The 21326-nt window shown below is 41.7% G+C and overlaps 1 protein-coding gene across 5 annotated transcripts in view; it reads right to left on the bottom strand.

Annotated features, from left to right (window-relative positions):
• The window catches only part of ADGRG6 (adhesion G protein-coupled receptor G6), a 163773-nt gene that overhangs the window by 34701 nt on the left and 107746 nt on the right, over positions 1–21326 (bottom strand). For all 5 annotated transcript variants that reach the window (XM_074988723.1, XM_074988724.1, XM_074988726.1 and 2 more), the window contains 8 exons: positions 20368–20510; positions 19765–19879; positions 15644–15705; positions 13718–13925; positions 13004–13169; positions 5517–5657; positions 1201–1317; positions 48–93 (listed from right to left, as the gene is read on the bottom strand). In XM_074988723.1, the coding sequence (XP_074844824.1) occupies positions 48–93; positions 1201–1317; positions 5517–5657; positions 13004–13169; positions 13718–13925; positions 15644–15705; positions 19765–19879; positions 20368–20510 (998 nt within the window). The remainder of the gene's footprint in view (positions 1–47; positions 94–1200; positions 1318–5516; positions 5658–13003; positions 13170–13717; positions 13926–15643; positions 15706–19764; positions 19880–20367; positions 20511–21326) is intronic.

Raw genomic sequence — 21326 nt, forward strand, 5'->3', positions numbered from 1 at the left:
CATCTTTATTCTGCGCATAAAATAATTGCCAGTATTTTTAATCTTACCGTTTTTGTTCGTATCCCAGAAGACACAGGTAGGATTAGGCTCCTCCTAAATACATATACATAAATATAAAAATGAACATTTTTATCTATTAAAATACAAATTTGATTAAAATCTACAAACTTATCAGGAATTCCATTACTTAGATTTTCAAAACAAAAACTGGAGAGAAATATTATTGTTATCTGGACTGTGGTAGGGTCTATAAGCTCCAGTCAGGGATCAGGGCTCCACCATATTAAAAAGATGGCCATGCCCTAAATCTGGACATCAACCCGTAAAGATTTATACACATGCTTTACTTTACAGAATGCAAATAATCTCATTGAAGTCAAGCATGTGTGAAGCCTTTGTAAGGTGAGGGTGTAAGTAGAAATGCTTCTGCTTGTTTGCTCCTTCAGTGTCTCCCAAGGGATTCTCCAGGTAACTAGCATCCAGTGATGGCTAAAGCTGAAGGGAGTAACTTACTGAATCTTCTTAGAGGCCAATTAACTTGACCTGGAAGTGGATTTCATAATGGGCAGCTATTCCACTGACTGAAATATGAAATAATATTTCTCCTTTCCCTTCCCCAAGATCTCATTTAATGTGTTTGACATCAGTGTGATTTCATTGTCTTCAGTGGGGTTTCTCTTGGTTTTCACTAGCATGGCCAAAAGACAAATGAGACACATATTGGGGTTTTTGTAACTGATAAGTAAAACATGACAAAAGATTGAGTTTTCTGGGCTCCTGTTTCCCATCAATAATATAGGTCACATTTTGAAAGTCCTTTGCTTCCTTGCAGAAAACTAAGAAATCACAAAATTCTTTGAGGTACTGTTAATAAAATGGCCTGTGTCTGGTCCAACAGTTCATATCGACCTGAAGTTTCCTCAAACTATAAATGTTGACACAAATGATCAGTCCATCTGATTAAGTCTCAAGTATTCTCAGCATGGAAACTTCATCAGGACAGGTCAAGTTACCCACATTTTAGAAGATTACAAAAGGCTGGATTATGTGTATGTTTATTAACAAATGTAATTTTTAGCTCTCTACCGAAACACTTCCTCAAACCCAACAAAATCAAAGATTATTTTTCTACCACTGATTGTACCACTCTCATATATAATTTGAAATCTTCTATGGCTGGCTACACCAGTTTTTCCTTACCTGGACTAGGGTATGTTTAATTGTAATCTTGACAGCATCCTGAAGGTCTCGGATGGTAACATTTCCAATGCTACATGCCACTACAAAACTGGTTAAGCTGGCGTTAGTACCTACATCCTTGGAAGGATTACAAAAATGCAAAAAATACGATCAGAATACCAAATACACTAGCCAGAATATTTTCGCAGAGTGCCAGAATAAACAATCTGTCAGCACTTTTAGATTTAAGCTCACCCATTATAAGAACATCCTGTTTATAAGATCAAATTGCAGCTTTTCCTTTGCTATATCCGTTAGTATAATAAACACACACAAACACATAATTGAGGGCAGACTGTAAGGCAATGTCCATAAAATTTCTCTTTTAAATCACTTTGTTTGATGCCAACCACACTCATACCTCAAACAATGCTAACTGATAAGTTGTGATATAATTAGATCACTTCCCTAACCAAGAATGAACTGGGGCTTTATCATCATTTTGACAAAATGGCCTCTGGCAGAGTAGGTAGATCCTTTTCTTTTTTTGGCATTACATATAATATTAACATGATTATTCAGTTATTGCAGTATTATACACTACCTTACAGAAAGTGGCTAAGAACCATAAGCTGTGAAAAAGAAGGTCTAAGTGACTGAGCCTAGTAAGACAATATTTCCAATCCTGTTTATGTGGTGGTGATTTCAAAAGGGCTATGTCTACACTACCAAATAAAATCAGTTTATTAAATTCGCTTTTATAACTCTGCGTTCTATAAATTCGATTTTAAGTATCCTCACTTCCACAAACTTGAGTTAGTGATGCTACACTAGAATGGCCAAACATCAACTGTTGCAGCAGTACATTATGGGAACCTATCCCACAGTTCCCTGAGCCCTGCATTCTGTGTCCTACCCCCAGGCCCTGCTGCACTCTCAACGCTGGCAGCGCTCACCCTGCTGCCTGGTTCCTGGGTTCCCACAGCTCGGGGAAGCTGGGAAATTGACCAGTGCTGCTGCACCTGGCTTGGGGGAGTTGGGAGCCAAGTGCAGCAGGACCCAGGTGTTGCACTGGTCAGTTTCTCAGCTCCTGAGAGTTCCAGGGAGCCGGGAGCCAAGTACAGCAGCGTCATGAGCTTCCCAGCTCCCTGCCACTTGCAGGAGCCGGGAAACTAACCAGGGCTGCTCGTGTCTCTTCAAATTGGAACTCATATTCAAATTTGACACATTAACCTGTGGTATGAACACACACACCGATTACCTCATGCATTACGAGGACTGCTTCCCTTCCTTGATGCTCGTAATTATCTCAGGCAGGACACTTAACTTCCCCCACCCCTAGCCCTCCCTCCTTCAATTCTATATACTTGATTTGTCAGTTTTTATTGCAATTTTTTTTTTGGTCCTGTGTACTTACAAATGTCAGTCTGTGCTGGAAATGAGATTGATCTGAAGAAGTGGGTCTGTCCCACAAAAGCTCATCACCGAATAAATAATTTTGTTAGTCTTTAAAATTCTACATGACTGATGTTTTGTTTTCTCTGCGTGTACTTTATCTAGGTCAGGCCTGCTGGCCAGTGGGGGACAAAGAGGGCAGTTGTGCAGGGGCCCAGCATTTCAAAGGGGCCCAGACCTCTGAAGCGGCAGTGGCAACGGATGGAGTTCCAGGTCCCTTTGAAACTGTGGCTGAGCTGCTCTGATGGCCCATGTGGCTCTGGAGAAGGAGACCAGAGTTGTGGTCTGAGCAGTGCAAAGGGACTGTCCTAGGCCCCACCCATTGGCCCTGCCCCTTCTGGAGATGCAGAGCCAGGTTCCCCCTCCCAGCTTGCTTGTGGCCAATGATGGCTGTTGGACCTGGTGATCTAAAGAATCTAATTCCTTGTGGGCAGGAATATCTTTCAAAGACTTTTATTTTTAAAAAATATTTAACATAGATATTTAACAGTTTTTAAAAACTTTCTGGATGGCTTGTCAAGAATTCTCAGTGAGTATTCAGTATTCTCTATTTGAGCTCTGTAGGGGTGAAGAAGTCAGAGCTCATTATAGGAATGAAACTTTGGCAACTTGTGATTGGTCAAAAATTACTGTTTGTTTCCTGGTCTGATGAATACATAAATGCTTACATGTTCATATGGAAAACGTGTGTGTTTGGTCTTTTTGCACATCCTCACTTTCTCAGACCCAGCACACTTTGAAAAAGTAACTATTCCTGAAAAAAATTTCTTGGCAGTATTTGTGCAGCTCCAAGTTTTTATTGTCTTCCTATCAAATACGTCTTTCTTACTGACAAACCACTCAGGCATACATATGAGGAAATCAGACAGATCAATTAAATACTGATGTGGCGTCAGGGTTGTCATTTGTCTTTTGAGTGGGTATCATTAAATGTAAGTCACAATCATTATGGTTGAACTTTGCCCCTTAATATAAAATACGACTAATCACAATGTAGCTTGTAAAGACCAGGCTTAGTGTTATTTATTAAGATAAAATGCTTCATCATTATGTGGAGTTTGTGCCATTATGACAAAACCTTTTTGTTTTCTTGACTCTCTTGGGATCACTGTGGTTTTCAATAAAAAATATTTCTTGTGTGAATATTGTTCAAAACAACTGCAGATACTGCAGGGTGTAGTTCAGAAGGCAACTGAAGGTCATCTATATTTTGATAACCTAGATTATTTCAAGTATCTCAATATGGTGCCAATAAAAAAGATAATATACACACAACACAATACCACAGAGTCCTGCCAATGCAGAAGAGTCAAAGGTCAATTGAAATACTAATGGGAAAATGAATTCAAGCCAAAAAAACACTATTCATTATGAAAAAATGTTTTCTTCTGAATGGATACAGTATCTTCTGAATGTAGTGTGATTTTTTCAGTTGTGAAGATCTTCCTATCTCAGGGGTGGGAAATAATTTTTGATGGTGAGGGGGGCTTGCTAAGAATTTGTACAGAGGTTGAGGGTCACACTTTCCTATGATATTAATGGTGGAGGTGCGGAGTCTGGGATGAGGCTGGATGCAGAAGGGAGCTCAGGGTAAGGGACTGGGGTGCAGGAGGGGGTGTGGGGTCTGAGAGGGAGTTTAGGAGGAGGCGGCAGTTGTGAGCTAGGGCAGTGGTCTGTAATGCAGGGTCTGGGAAGGGGCATGTGTGCAGGAGAAGTGACAGAGGGTTTGTGTTATGTGGGGTATGGGTGGAGGAGGTGGGGTCTAAAGCTTTGGATCATGTTGGTTGGAGGGGGCAGAGGATTGAAGTGGGGGAGGAGATGGGGTGCCAGAGGCAAACTCTGGCTGGGAGACTTACCTGGGCGACTCTTGGCCAACAGCCCAGCTGACTTCACTGACAGGCTCTCTGCCTGCAAGGCTATGGCAAGGGCCAGGTATGTCTGCAAGCTTAACAGGGACAGGGAAGGGTGCTTCAAACAGGAAGCTCTCATTGGTGAGAAACCAGCCATTGGGACTGTGCTGGAGTGGGAGCAGTACTTGAAGCCTCTCTCTCCCTTCCCAAGGTTTGCAGCTATTGAAAGAAACAGGGCCCAGCAGCCGCTTTTTTTGAGCAGCATGTGGGGAGAGGAGAAAGTAGGCAGGGAGCCTGCCTGAGGCTATCTTCTGCATTCACAGGCTGGATCTGGTGGCTTGGTGGGCCAGGTCTGGTCCATGGGATGTATTTCGTCTGTCCCTGTCCTAACTTGTTGGTGAATGAGGACTTGGAAATGTATTACCATCAGATCAGATTTAATGAAGAAAAAAACCTCAGTAGTTATTGAGTAACCATTTCCTCTGAGAAAACCTGCATATAAAATATAAACACACTGAATGTAGATTAAGAATGCTTATCTGTGAGGTTGGCAGTAAAATTAACATGCTTTCTTATCAGTATTAACCCCTGTGCAAAGCACCAGCACAAGGTTGTAAGTGGGACTTAACTAGTATGTTAGCCTTCTGCTGTTCTTCACAAGCGTAATTTCACCCTGGGCGATCTTTTTTGTTTTTAAAAAAAAGAAAGAGAAGTTATGTTTGTAGGAATAATTTTAGGCTCAATTCTACACTGGTGTAAAAAAGCATGGCTTATCTGAACACAGTAGAGCTATGCCAGTGACCACCTAGGTATCTATTCCTTCTAGATTATTATAAGCAAAAGTTTGTGTGATACAGAAGGTAACCTTCCTTAGAATAGCATTAAGATCTCCGACATAATGTATAATCTAAATATTGGGATAATCTACTCTATCAATATACAATACATATTGCCAGTACCTACCTACTATTACCTTACATTTCTGTAACTCACAAGATATTGGTGAAATGCTGAAAACGTATTTATACTTGCCTGGAAAAGTCCATTTTTGTTGAAGAATGTAAACTGAGCCCTAGATACAGCTTCAAATTCATCTTGACTTAAATTCTTCAGTAAACTTGAGGGAAGAACAACAGAAGCCAGGGCATTTGTCTGATTTCTGTCAAAATCTATCTGTTATATAAAAAGAGGAAAAGGGTCAGACCAAAAACGAAATAGTCCAAGGACCACTGGATCTGGGCATGTTATCACCATTAGCATAAATATTGCTTGGAGTTAGCTGAGGACTGATACAGTCCAAAATCATGGTCTGGCCTGCTTTATATCTTCCTTGTGTGAGTGTGTGTGAGAGCCACATTATTTATTACTGTTAGCACCAGCTCTGAAGCGGGAGGCACTAGTACAAACACAGAGCAAAGAGAACCTTCCTGCCTCTCAAATAGCTTGAAGAATGTGCAAACATAATATTCAGCTGCTATATTGACACCTTGGGGCTCACAGCAGTGAGGATAACATACAGCACCCTTCATGCTGCTCTAACTTTTGTCCAAGTACACAACCTAGCAGTAGGGAAGCAAACTGACCATTTCAGGCTATTCCTTTCATGAGGAATGCTAGGTACTCCTTTGGCAGGTGATCCAACAGAATTGCTGGGCCCCTAGGCAAAGTCATGGGCATAGCTCCATGCTCCCAGAAGGGGCAGGGCCTCAGGTGGAAGCAGCCAGGCTGGGGCACCCAGTCCTTCGTGCCACCTAGACCACACTGCTCAGAGCTCTGGCAGCAATTTAAAGAGCCCAAGACTCCAGCTGCTGCTACTGCCAGAAGCATTAGTTCTTTTTGAATTCCCAGGCCGCAGTTATCCTTCCCTCCTCTATCGGTGGGCCTGCTCTTTGGCCACTGTTGCAGAGCTGGGCCATTGTTTCCAGGTCACATCGCTGCTTCAGTTTACACTGAATTGATGTTTTGAGAGGGTCTTCAGAAAATGTCCCACTTTCCAGAACCCGTGCAGCTGGAAGGGACTAGAGGCAATGGGGGCCCCAGAATGGGTAGGGTTCAGGCCTGTTTCCTACTGAAGCACACAAACTAATGCTGGCTATCCATATTAGCACCAGTGCACTGAAAGGGTATAAGATTTCCAGCATAAATAAAGCCTTAGAAGGTTTTCTTCACATCCATTGGGACTAGACATTTTTCAGTATAAAAAGAAGAAAGATTTGATCTGGAGCACAATTGTGTGTCAAGGGCTCAGTTCTGTGTTAAACTTCAGAAAATCAGAGAATAGACAGGGCTGTGGATATATTTAACTTGATTAATAAGATTACAGGCTATTCACTTTTAGCCATTTTAGGCTGATAAACAACATTGGGATAAAAGCGCAATAATGGATTTTTTTTTGTTAAGATTGTCTCATAGTGACTTTTGGATGTACATGTAATTTGCAGATAGGTTGATTTTTAGCTGACCATATTTAAATGTGTCATTTCCCCACGAGACCAACAAATGTTTCCACTCAGCAGCTTGCACATAACTCATATTCAAAACTGGTTTGTAGATGACATGTTTCCTTCTGTAATTCTGTTTATACTAACTTATGCATAGTAACAATAGTGCTAGATTAATGTTGTTTTTCATCATTTAGAAAAGATTTAATTCTCTCCCTTTTGAACTCTGTAATAGCTTATCAGTATGTCCAGTTTCCGTGTGAAACAATCTGGGGAAGAAAAGAAATATTTTTCATTACTTTTAGGGTCACCAACTAGAAATGGAACAAATAAAAAAGTCCCTGGAGTCAGAATAAGGACTGACTGCCCAGGAATGTGTCAAAGGCCATGTCTACACTAGCCAAAAGCTTCGAAATGGCCATGCAAATGGCCATTTCGAAGTTTACTAATGAAGCGCTGAAATACATATTCAGTGCCTCATTAGCATGCGGGTGGCTGTGGCACATCGAAATTGACACAGCTCACCACTGCGTGGCTCCTTTTCGAAAGGACCCCGGCTACTTCGAAGTCCCCTTATTCCTATAAGCATATAGGAGCACTCCTATGAGCACTTTGAAATTGACACGGCTCACTGCCGCGTGGCTCCTTTTTGAAAAGGAGCCCCGTCTGGATGAGCCGTGTCAATTTCGAAGTTCCGTGGCCACCCGCTCACTAATGAGGTGCTGAATATGTATTTCAGCGCTTCATCAGTAAACTTCAAAATGGCCATTTGCATGGCCATTTCGAAGTTTTTGGCTAGTGTAGACTAGACAAACAGTTAGATGCCAACTCTGACAACCAATCCATCCATCCATCCATCCATGTAATCAGCTCCTTCTTCTGGACAGTCAGAATGTCATATATCTGAGTCTTTTCTTTTCATGTAGCTACAGTGGCAGAGGCAAGAGACTTACAGCTTTCTGAACAAGACATAGAAATTAACAGAAAAGTAGACACGGGAACTTCAGGGCTAAAATACGGTAGGAAGCTCTATGACTATAAACATATATATTGCATTAATTTATGAATTCATGTTAATGGGCCACGGAGCCGAAAACAAGTAAAAACCACTATGGTTAGTAGTTGAGGCCCAAAGTCTAGAAGATTCTACCTTGATGAAGAAACTTTTGTAAAAAGAATTATGATGTAATTGGTTAAATCTCGATACTATTCCCTCAGAACACGGGGCTAAATTCATCTCATATGTTAACCTGTAAGAATAATTTGGCCAGGGCTAGTAGAAACTCTTAATTTAATAGAGGTGTCTTATTAGGTTCAGTGAAGTGGGTGGAAGAGGTTTCTCTAAAAGTAGAGATATATTAAAGGCACAATTTAACTGCTAACAGTCAAAGATTTGGAGAGAGCTGTAAAGACTCCTGGTCTAAAGTGTAATCTTTGCAAGATGCTGTGAAAAGATTTGCTTGATATCCACTTTAAGGGTGCGTCTACGCTAGCCGGCTACTTTGAAGTAGCTGGCACAAAGTCGAAATAGCACATGTTGCATCTACATGCGTCATGCGCTATTTCGACGTGGAAATCAACATTAGGTGGTGAGACGTCGAAATCGCTATTCCTATCCGAAGATGGGAATAGTGCCCTACTTTGACGTTCAGCGTCGAAGTAGGGTGTGTGTAGACGATCCGCATCCTGCTACATCGAAATAGCGGGGTCCTCCATAGGCGGCCATCAGCTGAGGGGTTGAGAGATGCTCTGTCCAGCCCCTGCAGGGCTCTATGGTCACTGTGTGCAGCAGCCCTTAGCCCAGGGCTTCTGGCTGCTGCTGCCGCTGCTGCAGCTGGGGGTCCATTGCTGTGTGCACGGGGTCTGCAACCAGTTGTCGGCTCTGTGAACCTCGTGCTGTGCAGGCTGAGTGTGTCTGGGAGGGGCCCTTTAAGGGATCAGCTTGCTTTTGCCCCAGAAGGGCTAGTCCAGCCTGTGACGCCATCCGCAGGCTTTGCTGTCCCCTTATTTCGATGGAGAGTGCTTGTGTGTGTGGACACTCCGCATTTCCTTCCGGGGTGGCTCCTTTTGACACTCCCCATTGCTACTTCGACATTGAATGTTGATGGCACCAGCCCTGGAGGATGTGTAGATGATACGCGTCAAAGTAGCCTATTTCGATTTTCTTACTTCGAAATAGCCTACTTCGACGTAGTGTGCTAGTGTAGATGTAGCCTAAGAGGAAAAAAGTAAAATGTAGAAGTTGTCTGCAATATAATTGGAAGTTTCTAAAGAATCCTTAAAGATCACATCAGTATTTGGTTCAAGTTCATGACTGTGAAGAGGAATCTGCCTCCACAGAGATGAGAAAATTTCTTGCCTGATATGCATGGAAATATAAACTGTGTCCACAACTGTAGAGGAAATTTTTGATGGAGAAGGAGCTACGAATGCTTAATAAGTGGTTGGAAATGTAGGAAAAAAAAAACAAACCAAACCTGAACTGAAAACCAACTCAATGTTCCACTCAATGTTCCAAAATGAACTTTATTAATAAACTATGGATTTTATTATTATTTAAAGAGACCTGTGATAAGTTATTCCAGGGCAAGAAAATGCTTACATTCCTGGTTAGAACTTTTCCTTTCTTCTCCCCATAAATGTAAGGTGAAAACTCTTTCTTTTATTTATAATACTTAGCAATCAAGCTTTATTTAAAACAGAACTTCATCCATTTCCACTAAATATCATTTGGAGAAAAATGGGGGAAATTTTGTGAATGAAAATGAGTCATACTCCATTAACGCAAATGTTGCTGTGCCTATTTACATTGATAGAGAATTTGATCCTTTGAATTTTAGGTCCAGAAGATAGTATGGATAATATTTAAAAATACTATAACACTTACAACATTGTTAGTAATGTGCATTATGCCATATATTTGCATGGTACTTTATAACAATTACAAGTTATTTATCAGGAATAATAAGTTCATTTACCTCGGGTCCACCATCACTGACACCCTGTCGTTGGACACTGAGCTAAATAGGAGGATTGGAAAAGCGGCCACAACTCTGTCCAGACTCAGCAAGAGTGTGTGGAATAACAAGAAGCTGTACACTCACACCAAAATGCAAGTCTACAGAGCCTGCATCCTCAGCACCCTCCTTTATGGCAGCGAGACTTGGACCCTGTATGCCCGCCAGGAAAAGAGGCTGAACGTTTTCCACTTGCGCTGCCTCAGGCGCATCCTTGGAATATCATGGAAGGACAGTGACCAACACCGCCGTCCTCGAGCAAGCTGAAATCCCAACCATGCACACCATCCTCAGGCAGCGTCGGCTCCGCTGGCTTGGCCACGTCCACAGGATGAATGATGGAAGGATTCCAAAAGACATCCTGTATGGTGAGCTAGCCTCTGGCAAAAGACCTCCCGGACGCCCCGACTTGCGCTACAAAGATGTCTGCAAGAGAGACCTCAGAGAGGTAGACATCGAGCTGGACAACTGGGAAGAACTAGCGGACGACCGCAGCAGATGGAGGCAGGGGTTACATAAGGGCCTTCAGAAGGGCGAGATGAGGATCAGACAGCTAGCAGAGGAGAAGCGAGCGCACAGAAAGCACAATAAGGACTTGCCAGACACCCACTACATCTGCAAGAGATGCAGCAAGGACTGTCACTCTCGTGTGGGTCTACATAGTCACAATAGACGCTGTAAATGAAGTCCTCAATTGAAACTTTAAAGGGCGCGATCCATAGTCTATGCAGACTGAAGGATGCCTACTACTAAGTTTACACCTGCTGAAAATGTAATTCCTCATATATTCTACAGCAATATTATTCCAATCCACTATATCATAATGATTTGCATGTAACTGTTATTACAAGTTTAGGTTTAAATTATGAAATTAACTTCTCAGGTCTGATTACTTGTTTATAATAGAAAGATTTTACTTTTTATTTTAAAAATAACCCTCATCTACGCAGAAACAACGTGTTTGTCACATGGTCCACTGCGACAATTCAGTTAGGCTGTATCTATGCTATAGAGATCTTTCAAAAGATGATCGTCCCGAAGATCATTCCACAAAATCTTCTTTTGAAAGGGTGTCTCCACACGCAAAACAGCGTAGTGAAAGATCGATCCGCTCTTTCGAGAGAGAGAGTATCCACATGGCCCCTGGTCATCGAAACAACAGGCAAGGGATCGAAAAATCTGGTGTCATAAGCACTGCTTTTTTTTTTTTTTTTTAAAAAAAAGGGGGCCTCTGGAGCGTCTACACATGCTTTTTTTTTGAAAGAATCTTTTGAAAGGAGGTACTCCTCGGCTGTGTCTACACTAGGCCAAAATTTCGAAAGGGCCATGCTAATGGCCAAATTAGAGAATACTAATGAGGTGCTGAAATGAATATTCAGCACCTCATTAGCATACTGTCAGCCACGGCACTTCAAAAGTGCTGCATTTCGATCACGTGCTACTCATCTACACAGGGCCCTTTTCGAAAGGGATCTGCAAACATCAAAATCCCCTTATTCCTATTGGCTGATTTTGACATTTGCGGGGTCCTTTCGAAAAGGGCCCCATGTAGATGAGCAGCATGCAATGGAAACACGGCACTTTTGAAGTGCCACAGCTGGCAGCATGCTAATGAGGTACTGAATATTCACTTCATCACCTCATTCATAATCTCTGATTTGGCCATTAGTATGGCTTTTTCGAAATTTTGGCCAAGTGTAGACACGGTCTTCCTGATCCAGGAGTGAAACAGGGCTTCTGGAAGAAGAGCTGCATTCTTTCGATCTTGGATCAAAAGATCACATTTTATTTGTGGATGCTCCATGTTCTCTTTCAAAAAGGGCCTGATTATGCAAAAGAACTTGCTAGTGTAGACATGGCTTTAGGGAGCTCAAGTTTAATTGCCTGCTCTGACACAGACTTCCTGTGCACTAGTAAAGTCATTTAGGGCCAGATTTTTACATGTATTTATGTGCCTAAAGAAGCAGACAGGTACTTGGTGGAACTTAACAGGAATGAGGTACATATGGGCTTTTTTAAATCCTATTTCTTACTGAGCTTCATTTTTAGGCACCTAAATACCAGTAAAATCAGGCTTCTTGTCTTTCTGTGTCTAGTCCCTATCTGAAACAAAATGAGGATAATTGCACTATATACCTCACAGGGATGTTGTGAAGAAAAATACATTTGAGGCCAAACACTCGAGACAAAAGTCAAAGAACTGGTGAACTCTATCTGAAGGAGTTCTGCTGGAGTCAATGGGAGATGCATGTGCATGTCAGAACTGTTGATTTTATAGACAGAGATACTAATATCATTAGTTGTTTTTCTATCAGTAAAGCAACACTTGATCCAAGAAACATCATCAGTTATTTGTAAGAGGTGACAATCATACTGGGCTAATAAATAACCTGACTTAGATAACACGTTGCTGAAGTCCAATTCAGGAGACAAGTAGTTCAGAAGATAAGTAGAGAGTATTTTAGCAACTAATTCATCCAAGTACAGGTTGAACCTCTCCAAATCATGGCTCTCTGTTCCAGCTGCATCTATGGTCCAGCAGGACCATGAATGTTCCCAGATCAGAGAGCCCCACTGGCCAGGAGTCCAATGGCAAGAGGGCCAGGATCTGATTGTTGGCAGCCCAGTGGCAGCAGGCCCAGCAGCTCAGCCAAGGTTGGGAATGAAGCCCAGAGGACAGCAGCCCAGCCAGGGCTCGAAGGGGAGCTGATTCAGCAGCTGAGACCAGAAGCAGAGCTGGGCTGTGGGGGGTCAGTGACGGGGGTGCGGGGACTGGAATTGAATTCCCCTGTCCAGCAAATTGCCTGGTTTAGAACTGGACAGGTCCCAAAGAGAGAGAAGTCCAACCTGTAGATGGAGCTAGTTTGGAATATGTCAATTAAACACTTGAATTTGTAACAGTTACCCATGGAAATACTAACTTGATCTATTTGGAAAAAATGGGGAAGAAAAGGTAATTGATGTTCCCAACTGTGTCCAGTGCTCCTGTATAGTGCCTAATAAGTAGTAATTCCTATCATCATACACATTTTGGGTTCCATTGTAAATGTTTGTTCTGTACCTGAAAATCTGAAGCATTGTTCTGGGGACTGACACTGAAGGAGGATCCACTAAAAGATGTTGAATTCACAGAAGAAACACCAAGTGCCAGGTTCCGAGTTGAGATGCTCATGGATGGTCCAGTGAACTGAATCTTTAGGGCTAGGGTATCAATAGTTTTTAAAGCTCTAAAAACAAAAATAAAATTATTTTGCATGGGGGTGTGTGTGTGTGTGTTTAAATAAAAATGATGAAACCAGTAATACAGTATCAGGAAAGAATATGACTCTTTCGAACTTTGCATCCATTTCTGACACTAATTTTTGTAAACTCAAAAGGATTTTGATAGACTGACCTCTTTTGTCCAGATCCTCAAATGATGTAAATCAATATAGCTCTCATGAAATCATTGCAATTATGCTGATTTGCATTAAGGAAGGATCTGTCTCTCAGACATTTTTGTATACAACAACAATATTCTGATAATATTTAAACTCATATTACAGTTTCATTTCTGACATGAAAACAGTTAACTTTCTGTCAAGTCCCATTAATCTGAGACTTGATATATCTCACTTGGACAAAATGTCTTTCCAGGAACTTAATCAAAAGTCTGAGACAGCTTGCTGTAGCTTGTGTAGTGATATATGGAAATTCTGAGGTTTTTATGATCCCATACACTAACAGGAGGTGGAATACTTTTTCAGCCTCCATCACCAAGTTCAGAAAAACTTACTCAGAAGATGATGCTGCCAATACACTGTCTGAACTCGTTAAAATATTGGAAAATATTGTCACAACGGTGGAACCCAAAGACTCATCAATTTCTTCATCATTCACTATTTTTTTAAGTTTCTGGACTACATCAGTGACTTTGTCTGCAGTCAGCTGCTGCCCTTCGCCAGTGAGATTCAGAAGCTGATTTGCTATATCAGCTGCATTTTCTGTGAAAACATAAAAGGGAGCAAAAGGAGAAAGGGATATATGGGAATGACACTTCCTGCTTGTTGATTTACAATGTATTCAGTGATAACTGAACAAACAAACAAAGAACACAGGGCTGGCTGAACTTTATACGATATCCCTCTCAGTTTCCTCTTTCTTTCCCTCAATTTCATCTGCATTTATCCTCATTTAAAGTCGGAAAAGATTAGAAGGAGGGAAAGGAAAAAGGAAAAAGTTAAGTGTATTTCCTTTTCCTCTTCCTGTCTGTCCCTTCCGGCCCTTATCTCTTTCACTTTGAGAAAACCAAATTCTCCTTCATCCTTGAGATCAAATAGTGAATTCCTTAATGCCCCTGTGCCAGAAGAGATTAAACTACTTCTTGGATCCAAAGAGCAAAATCCTGACCTTGTTGAAGTCAGCTGGAAGTTTCCTAATGAGTTCATTTCATCCAGAGTTTATAGATGATAACTGCAGGGATGAAAAGTGGGGCCTGACATAAAAAGTTTGCTCACCCCTCACCTAACCAGTCAGCTGAGTCTCCAGCAGAAAAAAATTGAGCATTTGCCATCTTGTTCAGAGCCCTTCAACTTTAGGGCTAACAAGCGACAAAGCGCTTAACATTGACTGCCAGTTTGTAGAGTGTGGTATCTTTTCATTATACAGAAAGTTTGATGCAACAGTTGTATTTGTTCTCATAAACTATGTTATGATTTCAGTATGCTTAAGAGCCTCTTTAAATATTTCTAACACTGGCTTTTACCTTGACTGGCTTATAAGGCTTTCTGCATGGGCAGGAGATATAAAAGACCAGCCTCCCCTGGTGTTGCCACTGCTGGTGAACCCTTGCTTGTAGGATTTGGTGGAAGAAGTTTTTGCTTTATTATGCCCCATGCAGGTTCTAGGGAGTTGAGGAGGCAATATGCGCTATTCAGCTTCCTGGGTTCATTAGTAAACTGCTGGCCTTCAGGGAGATTATTGAGGAACCCAGTAAAATGAGTAGCACATATCACCTCCTCAACCACCCCAGAACCTGTATAAGGCACAGCAAAAGCTTCTTCTGGATGAGATGCTTTTCCCCAGGGTGGTCTGGGGAGGGGAATGGGGCGTGATATGGCTGTAGCTGGCTTGGGGCTCCTCCAGATAGGCGTGGGAGGGTTTAGGGCTTTGTGTAGTCCAGGGCTCCTTCAGCTGGGGGTGTGAGGGAGAACTGAGCCACCAGATGAGGTGGGAGGGCAGGCACGGTCAGAAGGGAGGGAGCAAATGATTAGCTTTCCCAAGGTAGAGAAGGGGCTCCACTTGCTGCCTCTGGCTTTCTGCACACCAGTTAAGAGGCTCATTGTTTTACAACTTTTTCATGCAGTTTGTCATCACTGGCTTTGCTGATCCATCTGGTAAACCAAGCTCCTCCAATTTTACCAACTGTAGCAGTGAGAAGATTAACTACCTTTTGTAAAGTCAATAAATGGGAAACATTTGACCAACAGACATAGGAAACTGCCTCCAGGCTGTGGATACACTGTTTCTTCAGTGCTTTGGGATGACTAGATATACTTATCCCACTTGAACCTCAAGATGACATGTTGGTATACTCTTTGATTCTTGGTATGTTCTTCATCTTGGTTGAGGGTGATGGGAGAGTTCTGGGTGTGGGAGAGGAGTACATGTTACCTGGAGTGGGGGATGCTTCAAGGTTGAGGATGAATACCAATACTCTTACCTGTGCAATTTTTAAGGTCAGGTTGTCCCCAATATGATGTATAGTTGTGAAGGTTTAAAATACTGTGGAGGAAAAAATGACAGCATGTGAATTAATGCAAAGCTTGTCATATTATTCAGAATAACATAGCAAAATAAAGCTGATTGTTTCAAAATTAATTGGTAAATTTCACAGTGTCATGGTACATTAAAATTACAGTCCCTGCACTAACAAAAACACAGTGAAAATTAACAATATTGGGAATTTGTGGTTGATTGTCGTACATAATCAGTGATATCAACAATGGTGAAAAAAGGTATGCACTATGAACCAGATTCTCAGCTAATGTCAATGGGCACTACTACATCGTCTCTAAGGAAACTGTAAGGATTTACAGCAGTTGAGGATCTAGCCTTATATTTCAAGACTGACCAAAGCACCCGTGTGGTATTATAGCATTCCTAACATGCCCTGAACAAATGCTGCGAAGAGTAGACAAAATTTTCACATAAAATTTCCCCTTACATGGGTCGGATTTCACTTTAACTTATTCAGATTTTGACCCAGATCAATATGAACAGAGCAGAAGCTGCAAGAGGAGTGTGCATAATTCCAAGGAAGCTATAAAAATGTTCTGCCATCCTTGATCCTGTGCAAGGATAGTCAGGCAGCTGTCTAGGATGTGTTAATGGGTATGTAACCAATCTGAGAATGACCCACATGTTAAAGAAACATTGCTAAGTAATTATGTAAAAATCTGCAATTAAAACCTCATAGTAATAGATTATTCCCATCAATTACATTTTCAGACTATGGAAAACACTGTGACTATATCTACACTAGCCCAAAGACACAGCCTCTATGCCCTGCAATAAAAAGCATCATCATAATATATATACACAATGGGGACAAATTAAAGCAACCTTAAAATTTGCCATGTCCTAACTATTTAACGTGCTTTTAATATAGGTTTGGGAAATATAAATTGGAACATGACATTCTGACATGTTTTCCATCACTAAGTATTAGAGCTACATTCATCATTAAGAGTGCGGCAGTTAAGTTTTACTGATGCGCTAACTGGCACCTGGTTACCTCTCCACAGCCAAATCTATGATCCATACTGCACAATATTTGCAGGAGGCCATCCCACTCTTCTGTTGTGGAGGGATCTGCTTAGGATCCGGTGTCACAGAAACATTACTCTATGTAACATTTCCTGCATGTCTGGGCAAGGTTAAAGTATATAGGCTGTCTATCTGACACTTTTTTGGAGGGGTGACACGAAAACATCACTGAATTTCTGCTCCACTACCGTTTTCCATATAACTATGACCACCATTTCTACACCAGAGGGCAGAATGCTTACTCCTTTCGGCTGTACATTTGAGCACTTTAAACGCACAAATCTTTGGTATCTTTTTGTTGCTACAGTGTAGCCATTGGGTGGGCAGTTGCCTATTTATTGGAGTTCACTACATTGGCAAGAGTTACTGGAGACGGCTAGACAAGAAAAGCTTAGCACAAAACAGAAAGAAAAAAAGGTTTGGAATAGAAATATTTTATGCTGGCAAACAAAACTTTTGTGCAGACCTCAGTGAGTGAGCAACAGAGATAAGCAGTCTGGGGGCAGTAAGGGCCAGGAGCCTCAATGTGCAATAACTCAGTGGCACACATCAAAACAGTTTGACCTCTGCACTAGATCCTTTGCAACATGTGTTCAATCTGAAGCTATTTGAACCAGGCTAACAGGCTGAGGAAGTAAGTTAGTTCAACACGAGCTCTGGCTGTTTTCCTGTCTGGCACAAAACCTTGAAGCTGATCTCCATGTTGCCATGTTGTCTGCAGAAAGTAAAAGAGCTGGATCATCCTTCTCAGACCTTGTGCCAGATACAATGTAGGCAGACAAGCCTTTCTATGGCTTATTATAAGTACTCATTATTAGCCTTTGTTATTTCTCAGGGCTATCATATTAACTACAGTTATTATCAACCTGTTAGTTACTATACAAACATGCAGGAAAGGAGAGTTTGTGCCCTGAAGCATTTACAGTCTGAACAGAAAAGACGAACCAAAGAGCAGAGGAAAGGCAGGATTATTACTGCTGTTTAATAAGTGGGCAACTGAGGCATGGAGAGATTAACTGGTTTGCTGAAGCTCACACAGGAAGTCTATGGATAGGCCAAATACTGAAACTAAATCTTCTGAGTCCCAATCTAAACCTTAAAACCTCCAGCGTAAAACCTTAGGAACATCTTTCCTCTCAGAAACTACCAGCAACTATCAACCTGCCATTTTCAGCTGTGCTGGTCCTAGGAAATGAGAAAGAAAGATAGGTGAGATAATATCTTTTACTGGACCAACTTCTGTTAGTGGAAAGGACTAGTTCCTGAGCTTCACACAGCTTCCCTAGGACTGGGGAAGGTAACTAGTGTCCAAATTAACCGTAAAATGGATAGATTGCTAAGGGATTTGTACATGCTGTAGCGAACCCCTTAAAATCAAATGGGCAACTCACAAGCATGTAGTAGGGCAATGGATGGTTAGCAGCAGCAGAGCAAGTAAGCTACTACGCTCCAGTATGCCAAACCAGCAAAACATTTTTAGCTAGTATGGCATACAGGAATGACACATGAGGAGCTGGCTGCCTCACACCTCCTCTGTGGCGTGGCTGTATTGCATACAGCCCTGCCCCCTTCCCATCCACAGAGCTGCGTCTCTGAACAGCAGGACAGGGCTGGGGAAGAGTTGCTCGTGTCTTACACCTTTCCCTGCTGCGCCTGCCTGGCCAACCCCCCAGCTCTGTCATGCTGTACACAGACGGAGACGCAAATCCGTAGAAGGGCAGGGCTGGGGTTTCTACTGCTTTCCTCATTGCTGTTGCTGGGAGAGCCCGAACAAGCAAGACGCTGGCAATTCCTCTCTGTCTTGGTTGTGTAGAAGGACAAGGGGTGGTGCAGCTGCTGTGCCAGAACAGATCCTGGCATGGGGCTCCCAGCAGCCTTACATTGGGCTCCTGTCCTGAAATGTCAGTACAGCAGGAGGAGGACAGAGCACACACACAGCACAGCAGGAGGAGGACAGTGTATGTGTTCGTATGTGCGCGCGCACCCCCGCCCCACGCCCCACACACACTCTTCCTCCAGGTAAAGTGGGCTGGATCACAGGGAGGGGACAGTGAGAATGTGGGAATCTTGGGCTGGGGGGATGGAAGGAGTGAGGAGTCACATGGAGGGTCACGTGCCCCTTTAGCTGATGTCTTCTCCCCATATTGGTAGAAAATGGATTCTGCTGGAACCACTGGTTAGCAGACAGTAGATGAAAGTGAACATGTGTCAGTCTGCATGGCTATAAATCATCACTGTGTAGAACACATCAATGTGGACATATATTCTTTGGAAGAGCAGCTGAAGCATGAAGGGATATACAAATCTTTAATGCATCTGGCATCTGAATATCTTGCAATGCTAGCAATAGCAGTACAATACAAATGTCTGCTCTCACTTAGAGGTGTCATTGTAAACAAGAAGTGGCAGCACTATCTCTTGAGCAACTCGCTGAACAAGAAGTAGGACTGACTGGACTTCTTGGGTCTGAAGTTTTACATGGTATTATTTCTGAATGTGGATATATTTTATGCATTATTCTACATTTAAATGTTCAACTTTCATGATAGAGATTGCACTACAGTACTTGTATTAGATGAATTGAAAAATGACATTTTTTGCAGTGCAAATGTTCACTATGAAAAATAAAAATAAAGTGAGCATTGAACACTGTATATTCTCTGTTGTAATTGAAATCAACATATTTAATAATGCAGAAGAACATCCAAAATATTTGAAATAAATGATATCCTATTATTGTTAAGTGTGATTAATCACTTGAATAATTGCAATTAATTTTTAATTGCTTGATGACTCTAGTTATTAATAATCGAGGACATATCTCTACTCCAGTGACATGCATCTCTTTGTGCTACTTCTGCCACCATGTGTCACCATACAAAAATAACCTTACTTAAAATAACACTCATGGGCTAACTTGGACATAAATAAAGCTGCAAAATATTGTGAATACTTAACATGGATTTTTTTCCTTTGACAGCTCTAAGTTTCTGACAGGTCTCCATGGATACTTACCATGTTCTCGATGCAATGTGGACTGAGCTCCCATGGCAAAAAGTAAAGTTGGTCACAGTGGGCCTTGTATCTGGCCAGAAATAATTTGGAGGGTTTTCTTCAGCAGCACATTTTTCTACAAAATAACAGTGCATGTGCATGAGAAAAGATTTTAACTTTTATCAAGTATATTATAGCTTAATTTAGCAGTCTATCTTGCATCACATGTTATTAATCATTCTGTGATCTACACACAATCATCTTTTCCACAGTGGATACCTGCAACATGTTTGTGGTACCTAGGTGCTGTATGTTGTACACCATTGTCCCAGAGCTACCAGATCAGCCCTGCTGAAGTCTATGGAGCTTTGCTGAGTTAGCAGCTGAGAGACTACGTATCAGAATGGCAATTTGAAGCCTACACACCAGCTGCTGAAAACCCAGTGATGGCCCCATTTTTCTGGTCATAATTTTTATCTGATTTAGAAGATATCAGATTTCAGTACAACTGGGAACAGTATTGTGAGATTCTTTAGCATTCGCTAAAAAGATGCAGGAAAGGGACTTACCTTGGGGGTAAGCAAACAAAGCCTGAAGAATGGCAAAGCTAAAACCTCTACTTACCTACTGGATCAACATCCACTGTCTGGAGCCTCAGTCCATCCCCTATGCTTTCATTATTGCTTATGAGCTTCTCTCGGATGGTTTGCTCTTCTAAACTGATGTTGTTGGTAGAGTTGTAAACCAGAAGAGCCCAAACCACAAAACTGCAAGGAAAATTATCCCAGTGTTTGAATCAGAATGACAGATAACAAAGGAATTAGGGTTTTGACATTAAAATATCCCACTGTCTGAAATAAAGTTTATGATGAAGGTGCGTGCCTATATATTAATCTATAGATGTCAAGAGAGAGACCAAACAATGTTTGTCCATGTCTACCCCAATGTGGAAAATACTGTTCTTTAAAATTAGGTTTTTCTTACACACAGAACCCTCCAAATCTAGCACAGTTCAGCTATCCCACCAGCAGCTGCTATCACTGAGGCCATTCTAAAAGAGAGAAGATAAAAATATCAAAAGTAGCTAACGGCCAGATTTTGAAAGGTATTTAAGTATCAAAAGATGCAGTCAGCTGCCTGATTTTCTAAAGCACCTAGATACTTTTGAAAACCTCACCAGTGAACTTTAAGTACCTAAATACTTTTAAAAATCTGGCTCTGAGTGACTTAGAAATCTAAGTCCCTTTGAAAGGCAGTAAGACTTTGTCTCCTAAATTAGTTAGGGACTTGGAAAAATGTTATCAACAATTAGGAAAGTTTGGCAGCTTAGCTGAAGAGAAAGCCATAATCTTGGAGTAGTAATAACTGTTTTGGAAGGAAACCACTGATTCTTTCTTGAGCCAAAGGAACAGCCTGAAGTGCCGTGGTCCCTCTCTTGAGTGGGACTTAGAACAATACCCTCCCATTGCCCAGAGTCATGGTTATTCTGGATTCAAGATCTCTCTGCTGGCCATTCAGATGGAATGGTGGAAAAGAAAAGAGGGGTCTCAGCAGGACCATGTGTAAGATAGGAAAGCACAGGC

Source organism: Carettochelys insculpta, chromosome 3 (assembly GCF_033958435.1).
Source record: "Carettochelys insculpta isolate YL-2023 chromosome 3, ASM3395843v1, whole genome shotgun sequence".
In the NCBI taxonomy this organism is placed as follows: Eukaryota; Metazoa; Chordata; order Testudines; family Carettochelyidae; genus Carettochelys; species Carettochelys insculpta.